The 15366-nt window shown below is 47.0% G+C and overlaps 1 protein-coding gene across 2 annotated transcripts in view; it reads right to left on the bottom strand.

The window, feature by feature from the left end:
* Positions 1-1131: 1131 nt before the first annotated feature.
* PAMR1 (peptidase domain containing associated with muscle regeneration 1) overlaps positions 1132-15366 on the bottom strand; it is a 124394-nt gene continuing 110159 nt past the window's right edge. For both annotated transcript variants that reach the window (XM_055301281.1, XM_055301280.1), the window contains exons 7-11: positions 10627-10839; positions 8963-9029; positions 5229-5461; positions 3656-3948; positions 1132-2213 (exon numbers count right to left, since the gene is read on the bottom strand). In XM_055301281.1, coding sequence (XP_055157256.1) covers positions 1677-2213; positions 3656-3948; positions 5229-5461; positions 8963-9029; positions 10627-10839 — 1343 coding nt within the window. In that variant the 3' untranslated portion in view covers positions 1132-1676. The remainder of the gene's footprint in view (positions 2214-3655; positions 3949-5228; positions 5462-8962; positions 9030-10626; positions 10840-15366) is intronic.

Genomic DNA, 15366 nt, shown 5'->3' with positions numbered 1-15366 from the left:
TGGCGATCCAAGTTCTTTCCAGTGGGTTGAGAAGGAGTAATGTTCCTGTTTGGGTGAAGAGGAGATGAATGTCCCAACCTGGGCTCTCGGCCCTCATGAAGTACAGAAAAGACCGAGACATTATCATGAAGGCCCTGCAGGAGGAAGGGGAGGTCACCAAGGGTCTGACTGGGTCGCTGCCAGAGGGCTCTCCCTGGGGCAGTGAGGCCGAATGACCCAAACCAGGGTCAAAAGGGAGTCACCCTCACATCTCAGGAGTACCAGGGCCAGCCAGGGCTGAGGAGGAGCCGCGCCAGCAGGGAGGACTGCTGAGCCCCAGGGAAGCAGTGAGAATGCAGCACAAGTTTCAGTGGTTATAACCATAGCACCCGAGCTCAATGTCAGCAGAAAGGCCAGGAATGGGAAAGATCCACCACACGCACCCAAGCAACCACCTCCGGAGTTCTATTGTGTCATAGGGCTTGAAGTGCTCAAAGTCACCCAGCCTCACAGCATCATCTTGGAGGGCAGGGGACTGGCCAGGAGAGCGGGAAAGAAAGGCTACAAGAGAGTGCCCTCCAGCCCCCAAAAAGTGAATGTTACTGAAAAGATGGCTTTGGGAACTGGATTGAATTCACTTTTTTCCCTCTACTATGCAGTGGGAGTCAGGAGAGGCTTGAAAGGAAAATCCCATCAGTTAGAGAAAACAGCGAAGCTTCAGTTTCTTGGCTTATCTCAATCGGGTGTGAGTAAACAGGTGATTCTAATTCAGATGCTACAAAAGTAGGTCCTAAAGATTTATGACATAGGTTCTGGGATGCCTGGGGGGCTCAGGGGTTGAGAGTCTGCCTTGGGCTCAGGGTGTGATCCCGGGGTCCTGGGATGGAGTCCTGCATTGGGCTCCCTATAGGGAGCCTGCTTCTCCCTCTGCCTGCGTCTCTGCCTCTCTCTCTGGGTCTCTCATGAATAAACAAAATCTTAAAAAAAAAAAAAAGAAAGAAAGAAAAAGAAAAGGTGGCATCAACTTTGCCCTATGCATTGCTTGCAAATGAGAACTTGAGGATCCATTTTAAAGGGTTGTCACCAAGCCATTGCCCTGACACACGTAGCTCAGAGAAGCGGCATGCAGGAATCAGTCACGGCACGTTTGTTCTGTAGGTCAGAAGCCAACCCCTGTTTTATTAAAATACGTATGGGGGATGGAGAAAGAAAAGGACCCCACTTTACTGTGGCCAGAGACACCAAAAGCCAAGGCCACATCCAAGCTCTGCTGCCTTGCTCTGTCCCACAGGCGGCTCTCAGGAACTTTGTCTGACCAGAGTCTTGGAAGAGACCTCATGAATCGCTCTTCTTGGCCAACCCTCTCGGCCAGAGCTGGCCATGACGTTCACACCAGTGAAGGGCAGGTGGGCCAGGCCACTGGGCTGGTGGATCGGGGCCTCTGCTATCTGCATGGTCTCCTTCGAGGAGACTCCGTTCTCGCACGCAGCCCTGGAGTCTTCCAAATGGTCTCCGCAGCCAGGGAGGCAGGGCCCTACCAGAAAGTGAGCTCTACGCACTCTCCACTGAGTTTCGATCCTGAAGTCCGAAGCCCCGGCCCAGCCCAAGTCACAGGAGGACCCGAACTTCAGGCTCACCCCGCCTCATGTGACACCTGTACCCACGGACGCGCGAGAAGTGTCTCCAGGGGTCCGAGGTCACTTCATGTTTCTCTCGATCCAGTCTTTAAAAGGCAGGACCTTGCTGAAGGCCGTGTACAGGCTGTGGCTGCATGCTTTGTCATAGCTCCAGCTGACCAGCCCCACCAGGTGCCAGCGTGGCTCAGGGGATGCCCGTCCCGGAAAGGCCACAGCGGCGATGCCTCCCGTCTGGGCCATGCAGATATCCGAAGGGGCGGCAGGGTCCCGGCTGGCACAGAACATGTTGTCCGTGATGCTCACGGGGATGCCGTGCTCTTCGTGCTGCTCCTCGCACAGCAGCGAGTCCACCACCCTGACCACCCCTGAGCGCAGCGTGTCGTTCTTGAAGCCGGGGCTTCTCGCATCTGCCAGAACATTCCAGCCGGCCACGGTGATGCGGGCCTCCTGGAAGGAGGTGCTCAGGTCCCGCGGGGCCGCCAGGCAGATCGGCTGGACGCGGGTGCTGACGCGAGCCTTGTCCAGCAGCTTCAGGATGGCGAGGTCCGTGTCCAGCAGGATGGGGTCGTAGTTGGGGTGCAGGATGATGGCCGAAATCTGCAAACGCAAGGAAGGGACAGCGTGGTGAGCCGCCGACCGCACAGCGAGCGAGACCCCCAGGGCCTGGGGCACGTGAGCGGGAGACAGCTGCGATTACCTGGGGATACTTGCCTCCTTCGGGGACCAGAGCCGCTTCGTTTCGGGGGCTTGGGAAATTCAATGCCCACCGCTGCCTGGCAGGCGGACTAACTAAGTGGGGTGCAGAGAACAGTGGCACATGCCCTACCCGCAGTGGGGAAGGTAGAGCTTAGCTGGTGCTCCAGCTGACTGCCGCCGGGCCAAGAGGCGGGCCGGCATCCTAACCCCGTCAGACAACAGCCTCCAGATCTCCATCTCAACCTGATTCTTAAACGTTGGCCAACGACTGCTTAGAAAAATGCATGTGATTGGGGCAGCCCCGGTGGTGCAGCGGTTTAGCGCTGCCTTTGGCCCCGGTTGTGATCCTGGAGACCCGGGATCGAGTCCCACATCGGGCTCTCTGCATGGAGCCTGCTTCTCCCTCTGCCTGTGTCTCTGCCTCTCTCTCTTGCTCTGTGTCTCTCATGAATAAATAAAATCTTTAAAAAAATTCTTTTTTAAATTTTTAAAAATTTTTATGAGCATGTGAGTGCTACGCAAACCCAAACCCTACAGGCCCCCGGGTGCACCCTCTGTGGCCCATGTTTCACTCATCAGTAAGCCAGCAAGACAGAGCCACACCCCGGATAGTCCACGGGACTTCTCCACGGTCTTTGCCACTTGTCCCAATCCTCGCTGATCCTTCTCTTTGATGGGGGCCTCTAGGAGCTTACATCCATGACACATCCTAACATTGTTACGTCCACGTTCTAGGTCTTCAACTATGTTTGGGCACACTTCCTCAGTGCCCCTCTTGTGTCAAAGCAATCACAATATACTAGGTTGTCTCTTCGACCAGGCTGGGCACTCTCCAGGGCCAAAGCCATGGCTCCCCCAGTTCTCTGTCTATTCCCTGTGAATGGCATACTGGAGGTGCTCAACAATGAACGGATAGATGAACAGATGGACAGATAGAGAGGTAGGTGGGTAGGTGGATGGAAGAGAGGGATGGAGAGGGATAGGCAGAGAGAGAAGAATATTATGAATTGATCAGGAGTATCTTGGATAAAACCTTTCTATGTCTCAGAGCCGACCTCGTACCATGCCCTCCACATACTAGGTCACTAACATTTGATGACCTCCATGATAGATGATATTTGTTACAACATTATTTTGAAAGCAAAAGGAAAAAAGACTCCATCGTCTTTCTAGATGCCCATTCCAAGTAACTGTCTGCATGAAATACTGGGTACCCACTCCCTGCCAGGCTCTGGGAAGGGGTGCTAAGGTGTCCAGGTGTCAGGGCTGACACAGCCATGCCCTCCTGGTGCTGGGAGTCTGCTGAGCCAAGAGCGAGTCTCCAGCTTACTGCCCTCTCTCACCCGCAAGCTCTGGACGGTCTTCTCATCTCGGTCATCATCGCGGTAGAACTTCCCCAGGACCACTTTGAGGTCTGCTGTCTTGATCATGGTGACCTTCTCCAGGTCAGTTACGCAGTGGGCAGCCGCCACCACGGTGCGCTCGTTCACCAGGGCGCCACTGCAGACCAGGAGCCACGCGTTCTTGCGCACGCTGCCACCGTGCTCCCCGCTGGCCCTCCGGTAGATGGCCGCCTGCCACGGCCAGCGCAGCCCCTGGCTCTTTGGAGTGGTGACGTTCTCTGTTTTCCCGCAGACTGTGGAGAAAGCATCAGCTCAGTAAGATAAACTCAGAGCTTCCCATCCAAAGGGGGGATGTGTTGCTCAACCAAAAGAACACACTTCTGGAAAGGGAGACCTCATGGTGTGATGACCATTAAGCATCTAAGCTGTTCTTCTTCTCCCATGAAATAGTAATCAACCCTTTGACATGACTGGTTATAAAGTCTGGGGTTAAGATCGAAAGCTTGGGGTCCCAGGCACTTACTAGCAAAAAGACATTAGGCAAATTGCCAAATCCCTTAAAGCCTCAGTCTTCTTGCCTGAAAAATGAATACAGTAATGACACTTGTCTCATAAGGTTCTTGAGGAGACTGGATGATGAGGTATGTAAACAGCCAGATTCAAAATGTCATGACGATCATTATGAACTTGACCACAAAGAATTAAGCCATACTGTTCTCCTTTGACAAAGAGCGCAGGGAGGTTAGAGCTTACTACGTGCAAGATCCTTTTCCAGATACTTCCATATGCTACCTCAGTAAGCAGCACCATAATCTTATAGGTATTTAATACTTCATCACCTAATTAATAAAAATGACCTATTCAATACCATTGGATGATAAGCATGAAAACGGGTTGGGACAGGGTATCTAAGGTGACGTATGTAGAAGCCTTCTGGTATCACTAACCCCTCCCTCACTTGGCGCTTAATGACGGTCCTCTCCCTTTCCTCCAAGTAAACAGGATGCTATTATCCCTGAGGAAGTGTGCCCCCTCCAAAAAAACTCATCGAAGACCTGATGAGCTAGTCTCTCCCGAGTTAGAAGCCCAAGGAAGGAAGCTCCAACTGGGGCACATCAGACATCAACAAGCTAGAGAGTCAACTGGAGGACCACCGGACAAGGACCCTTTTCTTTTCTTTTTTTTTTTTATAATTAATTTTTATTGGTGTTCAATTTACCAACATACAGAATAACACCCAGTGCTCATCCCGTCAAGTGTCCCCCTCCGTGCCCGTCACCCATTCACCCCCACCCCCCGCCCTCCTCCCCTTCCACCAACCCTAGTTCATTTCCCAGAGTTAGAAGTCTTTATGTTCTGTGTCCCTTTCTGATATCTCCCACACATTTCTTCTCCCTTCCCTTATATTCCCCTTCACTATTATTCATATTCCCCAAATGAGTGAGAACATACACTGTTTGTCCTTTTTCAAAAAGTCTTCAACACGGTTGATGGCTTTTCACAAGCAGCCAAGGAAGACAGAAGCCGCCTAACCACCACCCCCCTCCGCCCCAAGGCCTGACTCCTGACTCACTAGGAACGCAGGACGGGGCACGTCCACTCCACTTCCCGGTCCTCAGGCACGTCCTGCGGCTGCTGCCCAGGCGGCGGTAGAAAGGCGAGATGCACTCGTACTGGAGCTGGGTGTGCAGGTGTTGGAACCCAGGGGGCAGGTCTCCAAAGGGAAGGGCCGGCTTCTTGGTGGGGGCGCCCTGCAGCTTCTGTTTGTTGAAGGGGGCCGAGTAGAGCTGGTGTAACGGTGTCTCCCTGCATGGGGCCCCAGGCCCAGAGAGAGTGGGGCGAGACACAGTCATTGTGGCCTCCGTAGTACACGTGCCAACCCACACCGGGCATTTGGTCACAGCAGAAAAAACTATGGCTATCCCATTCTCTGTGTGTCTTTCTCCCTGCTGCCCCCCTCCCCTGCGCCCTCCGCCCACACGCACTTCCCCTCTACCAAGAGCAAATTCTCTTGCACACCCCAACCTTCACTCTGTTCCTCCATTTCCATTTCTGGCATGCCTCCAGCTGCCTAGGATTTTTAACCAGAGGATAATATCTGGCATAATAGCTGCTATCCAAGGGTACGCTCTACATGCACACAGAGAAAAATTAACTGTGAAATTAAACAAGAAAGGAAGTTCACTTGAACCAAGGCGTCTTTCTTTTTTTTTCCTCCAAACATTATCATAATGGGGCAATATTAGGAATTGACTTGAACTAAACTGTGTTGATACAGTAGCTTGATTTAGCAATCAGCGTATATAATTAGTACACCTCAGAGAATAGAACTTTCTCAGGGCACAGTGATTGGCAGAAATAGAGAGCATTGTGTGTAAATGTGAAAAAGCCTTTTAAATGAGCACTTGAAGCTGAAGCCCCCTCCCCACCCCGGAGACCACTCAGGGATTCTTGGGAGAAGATGTACACACATTGGACAGCCCGCGCTCGTCTTACATCAGCGCATAACGGCCACTAACTGAGAAGTTAGAATTCCTTTAGGAAACAATGTGTTCATCTCTGTTTAATGAACAGGGAAAGGAAGCCCAGAGGGGGAGGTGGGAGTACAGAAGCGCACACAGGAAGCCAAGGCGGTACCCACGGCGGCACTTAGCAATTATGATTCCCAACCTGCGTCTCTACTGTGCCGTCGGATGTCATCTTAAGAAACCTATTTCATGTGTCTGTACAGCGCTTCACTCAGAGCAAATATTCCATCCACAGTGATTTCATTCAGTGAGTCTTTAGTTCATGTTTAGAACAAGGAGCAGTTCAAGGAGCTTCTGAGCTGGCAACCCAGCTCATCTTTTGGTCCATCTGTTGGAAAGACTACACTGCTTTTGGGGTTCTTGGGTGACCGGGCTGCTAGAGCTAGGTAAATCCATACTCCAGCAGCCTATCTTCCAGAAAGATCCCTAAAATCAAGTTTTAGGCTCTCCTTTTCATCTGCATGAGCCACCTGGCACCTCACCACCTGACCTCCCATTATCATTGCTTTAAAAATGCAAAGCCTTTCTGACATTGGGAAATATCAGAAAGGGAGACAGACCATGAGAGACTCCTAACTCAGGTAAATGAACAAGGGGTGATAGAAAGGGAGATGGGCTTGGGGTGGGGGTGACTGGGTGACAGGCACTGAGGGGGCACTTGATGGGATGAGCACTGGGTGTTATGCTAGATGTTGGCAAATTGAACGCCAATAAAAAATAAATAAATAAACAAAAATGCAAAGCCACCGTGGCCTTTTTTAAATAGTTCAGGGTCTCATCTGGAAGATGTTTCCTTGGAAAGAACAGGTTTATCCCACTGAGGGGAGAGTCCAGCTCCAGATAAATCATAAAGTCAGGAAAAGATGGGATTTATATTTTACTGCCACTGCTCCCAAGGAAAGGGACAGACAGAGATAGAAGGAAATATCCAGAGGAAAGATTGATGAATATCCAGTTTTATGAGTATTTCAGGTCACTGGGCTGGGGTCAGTTCTAGGCACCGGGATTCACTGTCACCATTCCTGAAAGCAGTAGCTGCCACCAACAGCTGTTCCCTTGTGCAAGTGTTCTGCTAAAGCCTTTACATAGGGCTTGGCTGCAGCTTAGGGCATAAGGGAGCAGACCCTAAAGACCCCGAAGACTATGAAGATCTTGGATTGGCACCCCGGATCCACATTTTGCAACATAGCCTGGGGGTGCATTAATTCATTTATCTGAGGCTCAGTTTACCTATCTGTAATAAAATTGCTAATAAAACCTATAAGAAAGTGGCAATAATAGTACTACCCAGCTCAGAGGTTGTAGGAAAGACTAAATGAGCTACCACATGGAAAGCACTCAGAAGAGTAACTGGCAAGGAGCGCGAACACTCAACAAATGCTAGCTCCTTGCGCTGCACCTAACACACACAGCAATCCCCAGAGACAGGCTTTATTATAATTGTCCTTATTTTTCAAAAGAAGAGACTTAAAGGCTTAGCAAATTCAGGAACTTGCCCAAGAATACAAAATACAGCGCTAAAGAGAGACCGACCCAGGTCTCGAGCCATTCTTTGTCAATCCCGTTCATTCATTCATGCAATGTTTGGAGTGGTCACATTTTTGTGGGGTGCCTCCCCTGCAGCAAGCATCGTCCTTGGCACCAGAACGTGAATGTGAACAAAACAGATAATGTTCCTGCACCTTTATAACTTATAAAGGTATTATAACTTATAACCTTTATAACTTATTTCTGTGGGGTTAGGTGGAGATAGAAATCGAACAAATGAAAAAAATGTACATAAGACAACAGGTAGGGCTGGGAGCTAAGCTGAAATCTGAGGCACAGCAGGTGCTGGAGAGCAAAGAAGTCAGCTCTGAGGTCAGGATGGAGGGGGGTCACTATTCTTTTTATTGATTGCTTCCTTGAGGTTGGTGGCTTTGTTTTTATATAAAGTGTAAAAGAAGAAAACATTAAACAGTACTATCACTTGCGGGGGGTGGTTCTTATTTTCAGAAGGATAATCAGGGGAGGTTAAAACTGAGCAGGGAGCTGATGGAAGCGAAGCCATAAACCTCACGGACGTCCAGTGGAGGCAGGGTCCAGACAGAAGGACAGAGGCTCTCAGGCAGTGCTGTGTGGAGGGGTAGGGAAGAGCCAGGTGGCCCGTGTGGCCAGAGTGGAGGGTGAGGAGAACAGTAGGAGATGAGGTGAGAACAGTTTTTCCTACAAAATGAGGAGAGAAGGGGGAGACATGGGCTGATTCTCGCCAACCGGTGGTCCCCACCTCTGTCTTCCCAGGAGGAAGGCTGGGAAGGTATATCTGAGGGCTCACATCCCTCATCAGAGCTGGCCATTTATCCCTAATTCCTGGGTGCCAGTGGCCTGCCTCCTCTGGTTGATTGCCACCAAGAAAATCTTCCGGAGCCATAGCTGGTTGCATGTGGCAGGAAAATCATCCGCCTAGAAGCTGCCCTAGTCAACACACGGCAACTTCAAGAAGACTCAAGTATTAAAAGCCAGCTCCTCAGAGATCATCTTCAAGTCTTGCTTCCTACCAACCACCTATTTTCCCACGATCCAGTGAACCGAGTACATGTTCCAGCAGCTGCTACCTCTTGGCCAGAGGCAGCTGGCTAATCAGCCTCCCTCTAACAGGCCCTATTCTTTCATGAGCAGTCAGCACTGAGTGTCCCTAAGAAACCCCAGACTGTCCTTGGCCACACACAAGTGAGGAAAAGGGGCGGGAGGGGAAACATGCATTTGCCTTTAAAGCAGAGCTCAGGTGTTTGGACCTCACCTTGATTGAACCTGCATGGGAAGGACTCTGCGTCTCACCAGGTCTGAGACCTTTGGTTCTCGGCAGGCTAGAATGAAGGAGACAAGAGGGCATTATCTTTTCCCATATTAACTGCTCACGTTCATTCAGTTCAGAGTCATCCCTGACCTCCCTCCCTGGACACCCCCGAGGTCTCAGAGAAGAGATGGGTCAGGTGATACACTGGCAGTCATTAGATTAGGACGGTCTGTTCACACGAATAGCATCAGTGAACTTGACGGAACATGGAGTGAAAGTCAAAATGAAAGTTCTAAAATAAAGCCCAAGGCAGGGAACTACAGGGCTCTCATTTAAAACCAGATTGCAGTGTCAACCATGGGTAAGGGTTGGGGAGCTGATTCTTCTACGTCCTTTCTCTGAAACGGAGGCTCCTAATGATCATTTGAGGGCACCTCAAAGCCCAGGCTTAATTTTGCTGAAGCGTCTCTTTCTTCACTTTCCCAATCAAGCAGCCAACATTCATCTAATTAGCAAACTAGAGAGCTTTGGTTGTTATTAATTTGTAAGAGAAGAATTGACAAAAATCTCCAAGGACATATGTAACACCGTTTCCATACTTAATGAAATCAAGAATCAGAGTCTGTGCTGGTGGGGATGAAGGTCGCTTCTGGCTAAAGTCTAAAGTGATTTATTCCTTTCACAAACCATTCTCTTTTATTTCTTTTCCCATGAGTTGGGTTGTTGACAAACACCCAGAAGGGAAAGTGAAGGATTAAAGCAATTATCTGGATAATCTAGGCCAAGGACATACTTTTCTTCCTAGGAAACAGCCAGATAATTGTGACCTGCCCCTAAAATATAGGGGCTATTGACCTGGTTCAGTAAGAAACCAGGCATCCCCACTGCCAGGGGTAAGTTTCAAGCTGCTCTATACAATGTTCCATGTTTTCTGGTTCCAAACCAAGCTTTTCAATCTACCTCTCAGATTCCCAGTTGGCCCCACTTTGAGTTTACCATGGTCCTTTCACTTCTGCCAACACCTTCTTGTTTTCCTTTGTCTTATAACTGGAATATCGTCCCAACTGCTCTGCACCTCTGCCAACCCTTCCCAGGCTCCTCGATTGGCTCGCCTCCTACCTGCTACAGACAACTGTCCCTTTTCCAAGGAATATTGATCGTTTCTTTCTCTGAACATACACTGCTCATCCATTTCCTCTAACTCTGCCTTGAATGCGGGAGGTCTTGCCATCTTGTCAAGACGTTTTTCATTATGTTAACATCTCCGACCTCCCACCATACAGGCTGGCAGGGACAGTGTGTCTATTTTGTTCTTTTATTTCCTACACCAACCTCATATTTCATAGAGAGTAGATAAATGTAGCTATCTCAAAGCCCAACGATTGCCTCAATTTTGTTGTCGTCTTTCCTAAAGTGCTCTGATAACTTTAGAACTCCTCTTGATCACAGCGAGAAGCTGTGATTAGGATAAGCAGGTGCTCTGGAGGTCCAAAAAAAGAAGCATATGTTTTCAGGAATGGCTTCAACCTAGGAGTTACAGATGGTTCCAGTGAGAACTGAAGGGGGAAAGGCATTGTTTTCAGGGGCTCTCAAACATGTCTAGAAGCTACCAAAAGGTCCAGCAACTCCGTCTCTTTCTGTGGACTTCACAAATACTTGTAAGCTACCTTTTATGCAAATAGGCTGTTTCCCCGACCACTCTCCATTCTGCTGGCAAGTTCTCTTCTCATTGCCACTAAGAACGTATGAGTTATTACAAAAGAAGGTCACAATGGTGCCAATTTTCGCATGGCGCCCATTGATAAGCCCAGGGCCTCCGGTTATCTTCTTGTACCCATTGACTGGGCCCCCAGGGTCTGAGCAGTTACTTTCTTCAAGGACTGAAAGAAAAAAGAAAAGGAAGAGAAAAAGAGCTATTAAAAGTGTGAAGCATTCCATTTTAGAACCGGATCTTTTCATGTTTCACTGAACTAAAAATGTAGTGATGTGGAGCCTGCTAACGATGGTACCCAGAGGAATCACCAGGAGAAAACTCATAATAGAAAATGCGTGTGTTAGACATGCCTTCCCCTTGTTTTAACGATCTATTCTTAAATCGAGAAGTATTTCATTCCATATTCCATATTCCATAAATAAATTTGACACAACTAGCTCTCTTGTGATCTCATTCATTTCTTTCTCAAGCTGTGGGAGCTGGGCAGGCCTGGACAACATAAACATTGCACCTCGATTTTATGATCAGTACACAGGGATGATTGTTTGCCAGTGTCGTTGTATTATCTCTGCATTCCCTAAAGAGTGGGCAATTAAACAAGACTCTTTAGTTTCCTATTTGTGTTGTACCCAGAAAGTAGAACTTATTAGAAACAAGGCTGCACATATGAAATGAATTTAGATTTTATATTTCATCTTCAAGGACACAAGTGTGTTGAAAGGTAGAGTTCAAAAATACTAGAAGAGGATATAAAGTCAGAGGTACAACAAAGTTCCCCTGATCTCCAATATATGCTTTCCATCTAAACATTTAACAATATCCATTACAAAGGCATTTCTTTCTGGGGCACCTGGGTGGCTCAGTCAGTTAAGTGTCTGCCTTCAGCTCACATCATGATCCGAGGGTCCTGGGATCGAGCCCTACATCAGGTTCCCTGCTTGGTGGGAAGCCTGCTTCTCCCTGTCTTGCTACAGTTCCTCCTGCTTGTGCACACTTGCTTGTCTCTCTCTTTCTGTGTCAAATAAATAACATTTTTTTAAAAAAAAGCATTTCTTTTTAAATTAATTATCTTTAAAAAAGATTATTTATTTATTTATTTATTTATTTATTTATTTGACAGAGAGAGAGAGAATGAGAGAACAAGCAGGGGGAGCAGCAGGCAGAGGGAGAGGGAGAAGCAGGCTCCTCAATGAGCAGGGAGCCTCATGTGGGGCTCAATCCTAGGAGACTTGGATCATGACCTGAGCAGATGCTTAACTACTAAGCCACCCAGGCACCCCACATTTAAAAAAAAAAGATATACTTATTTTAGAGAAAGAGAACATGCATGCGAGAAGAGAGAGGGGCAGAGGGAGAGAGAGTATCTCAAGCAGACTCCATGCTCAGCACAGAGTCCAACATGGGTCTTGACCTCATGACCCTGAGATCATGACCTGTGGCAAAACCAAGAGTTGGTGGCTTAACTGAGGCACTCAGATACCCCGGGGACTACCTTCTTAGAGTTAGAGATTCACTAAATGCTAAACATATGGCCCAGAAACAACCAGCAGGAGCCCACAGGCTGCAATCATCTCAAAAACATGGTGTGTCATGCCTGCGAGTTTGAGAAAATGGAATTCACTGCCAACACAAAAATCAGGAGACAGCACACAAAAATCCATATTACTGGCTTCTGATAAAATTCAGACCTGGAAATCCTGGGCCTGTATTACCACATGGCAACAATCCGCTAGCATAGAGAAGAAGCTGTCTGCTTAGGTGGGGGCTGCATGCTTCCCTGCCTGGCCCTAGCAGGGCTAGACTCTGTGGTCATTTTTCCTGTCAAAGAGCTAGGCTTTGTGCAAAGAGCTATGCTTTTTTGCAATGCAACCCCCTTCCTCCTTCATTTTGAGTTTTCCTTGCTAGAGCTCATGGCCAATAGAAATTCTGGGGATACTTAAGGCCAGTCCTGGAATACTGAAAGAATATGAACTATACTCCAGCCACATCAGCCTCAGAAGAAAAGAAATCCCTTCTACTGTGAGCCTGAGAGGTAGGTTTTCCTCCTTTGGGAAATAAGGACTTCCGTGGTCCACCAGGCTCCTGCCCCCTGATTTCCTAAGTTCAGGATTCTCCTGGATCATATTCCTAACTACATTTAACATGGGTTTAACCAGCAGGAATGCTGGAGAGTTCTTGAGCCTTTGGAAAGAACAATGTCTTGGGACAATTCAAGTTATTGGTCTTTCTCCCTGAAGAGGTTTTAAAAGGAAACTTAAAGAGAAACTAAGTCAGGATATTCAAACAAGTCTGCCCAAGGCTGAGGAATTCTGCTATATTTTTAGAATTTTCAGATGCCTACTCCTTTATAATGTGACATGCCTGAGATCAGGTCACATGTGTATGTTTCATGTAGTACGTCTTCCAACTCTCAGAGAAGCTGTAATTAAATCAACGCTGCAGCTTAAACTTGATGAGATCTTAGAATGGAACTATTATTTGATTTTAAGTTATTGCTCACAGACGGTCACCAGAATAGAGCTTTCTAGTGCCGGATGATGCTTTCAAGTAAGGGTTCAATGGAACATAAGTATATGGCTGGGGATGCCTGGCTGGCTCACTCCGTAGAGCATGCATGCAGGGTTGTAAATTCGAGCCCCACACTAAGTTAGAGATTACTTAAAAACAAAATCTTAAAAAAAAAAAAAACCCACAGAACTATGTGGCTAAAATTCAAGGGAAATATAGGCGATAGAAACAGATTTAGGAAGGATTTGGATGCTGTCGTTGTCAGACACTACTTGAAAATAAACATGCTGAGTATGCTCAAGGAAATAAAACAGAAAGTTGAGAGCCACAGTAGAAGACTGGAAACCTAAGAAACTAAGCAAAGGAGAAATCTAGAACCGAAAAGTGACAATGACAAAAACACGCAAAGCTCAGTGGGTGAGTTTAATAGCAAATCAGATACAGCTAATGTGAATTAATAAACTGAAAGATAACTTCTAAGAGAGAATTCAGCTCAAGAGTCAAAAAAAAGTGGAAAACATACAGGAAAATGTAAGGAAACAGTGAGAAGGTTAATAAAGACATGTACCTGACATCGAAGGAGAAAATAGAGTAAAACCAGCATATAGAGATAAAGGCTGAGAAAGTCCCCCAAACTGATAAGAGATATCAACCTACAGATTGACAAAGTCCTAAGACAGATAAATATGAAGAAAACCACAAACAGACCTATTATGCAAAACTGCTAAAAAACAAATCAGTGAAAAAATTTTAAGCAGCCAAAGGGGGAAAAAATGGACAGGAAAAACATACTTTAAAATAATTATAGTCATTATCTCTGGCTTGTAACATCCAAAATGATTTTTGCTTCTTTATACTTTTTTCCTATGTTTGATCATCAGAACATATAACCATAAAATTTTGTTGTTTATTATTTTTTGGTTTTCGTTATTTTCATTTTTTAAAGTAGCAGGCAAATGGTTTGGGTCCTCCCTGCTCAGCCTATAAACCGAGCATTCAGTCTGTCATGCATTGTTTTATGGTTCCCATACTCTACACTCCGTGTAAATCTCATTACCATCTCGCATAATCATAGAGTAATCCAGCTTCCCTGGAGCTCAAATTTAAATGAGCTTTGTCACCAGACTCTAGGGGGGAAAAGAATGGTCTCCAGAATCAGGCAGCTAAGGTTTAAATAATTATTTGGTTCCCCAGTATCCAAAGTAAGTACACAGCAGGTCCTCAATAAATATTTGTTAGTAGATGGAAGGGATAAAAGGGTTCAATTTATTCATTCTTCCACTTAAAGAACTAGAGCGTGGGAAAATTATATAATTCTCCAAACCTTGCTTCTCTGGTCTGTAAAACAGGATAATAACACTTATCTGGCTGGGCTGGTTTTGAGGAACAATTTACAAAACACGTTGCCTCTTTTTCCACCTTTTGCCTTTATTTACAAAGCACCCAACTTCTTTTAAAAGTCAATGCCTCAGGGTGCCTGGGAGGCTCGGTGTTAGGTGTCCTACTCTTGATTTCAGCTCAGGTCATGATCTCGAGTTAGGGTTGGAGCCATCTTGGGATGGAGCCCTGGATTGGGCTCCCCTTTCAGCACTGAGTCTGCTTGAGGACTTCTCTCCCTCTCTCTCTCTCTCTCTCTCTCTCTCTGCTCCCCTCCCCCCACTCACACCCTCTATCTAAAATAAAATTATACAAACTTTTAAAAAATATCAACTCCCCAAGTTCATACACCTTAAAGAAAACCCCACAGGAAATCTAAAGGACTATTACTGGGTCTATTTGAATATAAAGCAATATTCCACTCTACTTTCTGGCCTCTTGGTAATGTCTGTGCATGATGGGCTTCCAGCCCTGGGTTCAGTGTGTTGACTCAGACTTCTGGGTATCAGCCATGGTCTCTGTACACTCATGTCTTTTAATCCTGCGACATGAGCCTTAAATTGTAGTCTTGTGTCAAACATCTACTGGGCATCATTCTCTCTTCCCTCTCATTTATTTCCTCTACTTTCCAATGGTGAACACTCTCCGAGGATGCTTTTGAAGAGAATTCTAAGACTACCTCCACCCATCTCTCTCTCCCAGTTTAGACATCTACCTGTTGGGTCCACAGACCATCTGCATCTCATCAGAGCACCTCCCCAGGATTACATTTCAAAAATGATCTTTTTATGTCCCCTATGGGTTCTCT

Source organism: Nyctereutes procyonoides, unplaced genomic scaffold, assembly GCF_905146905.1.
Source record: "Nyctereutes procyonoides isolate TBG_1078 unplaced genomic scaffold, NYPRO_anot_genome, whole genome shotgun sequence".
Taxonomy (NCBI): Eukaryota; Metazoa; Chordata; class Mammalia; order Carnivora; family Canidae; genus Nyctereutes; species Nyctereutes procyonoides.
Note: the sequence above shows the minus strand (reverse complement) of the source record. Positions and strands in the feature narration are given on the sequence as shown.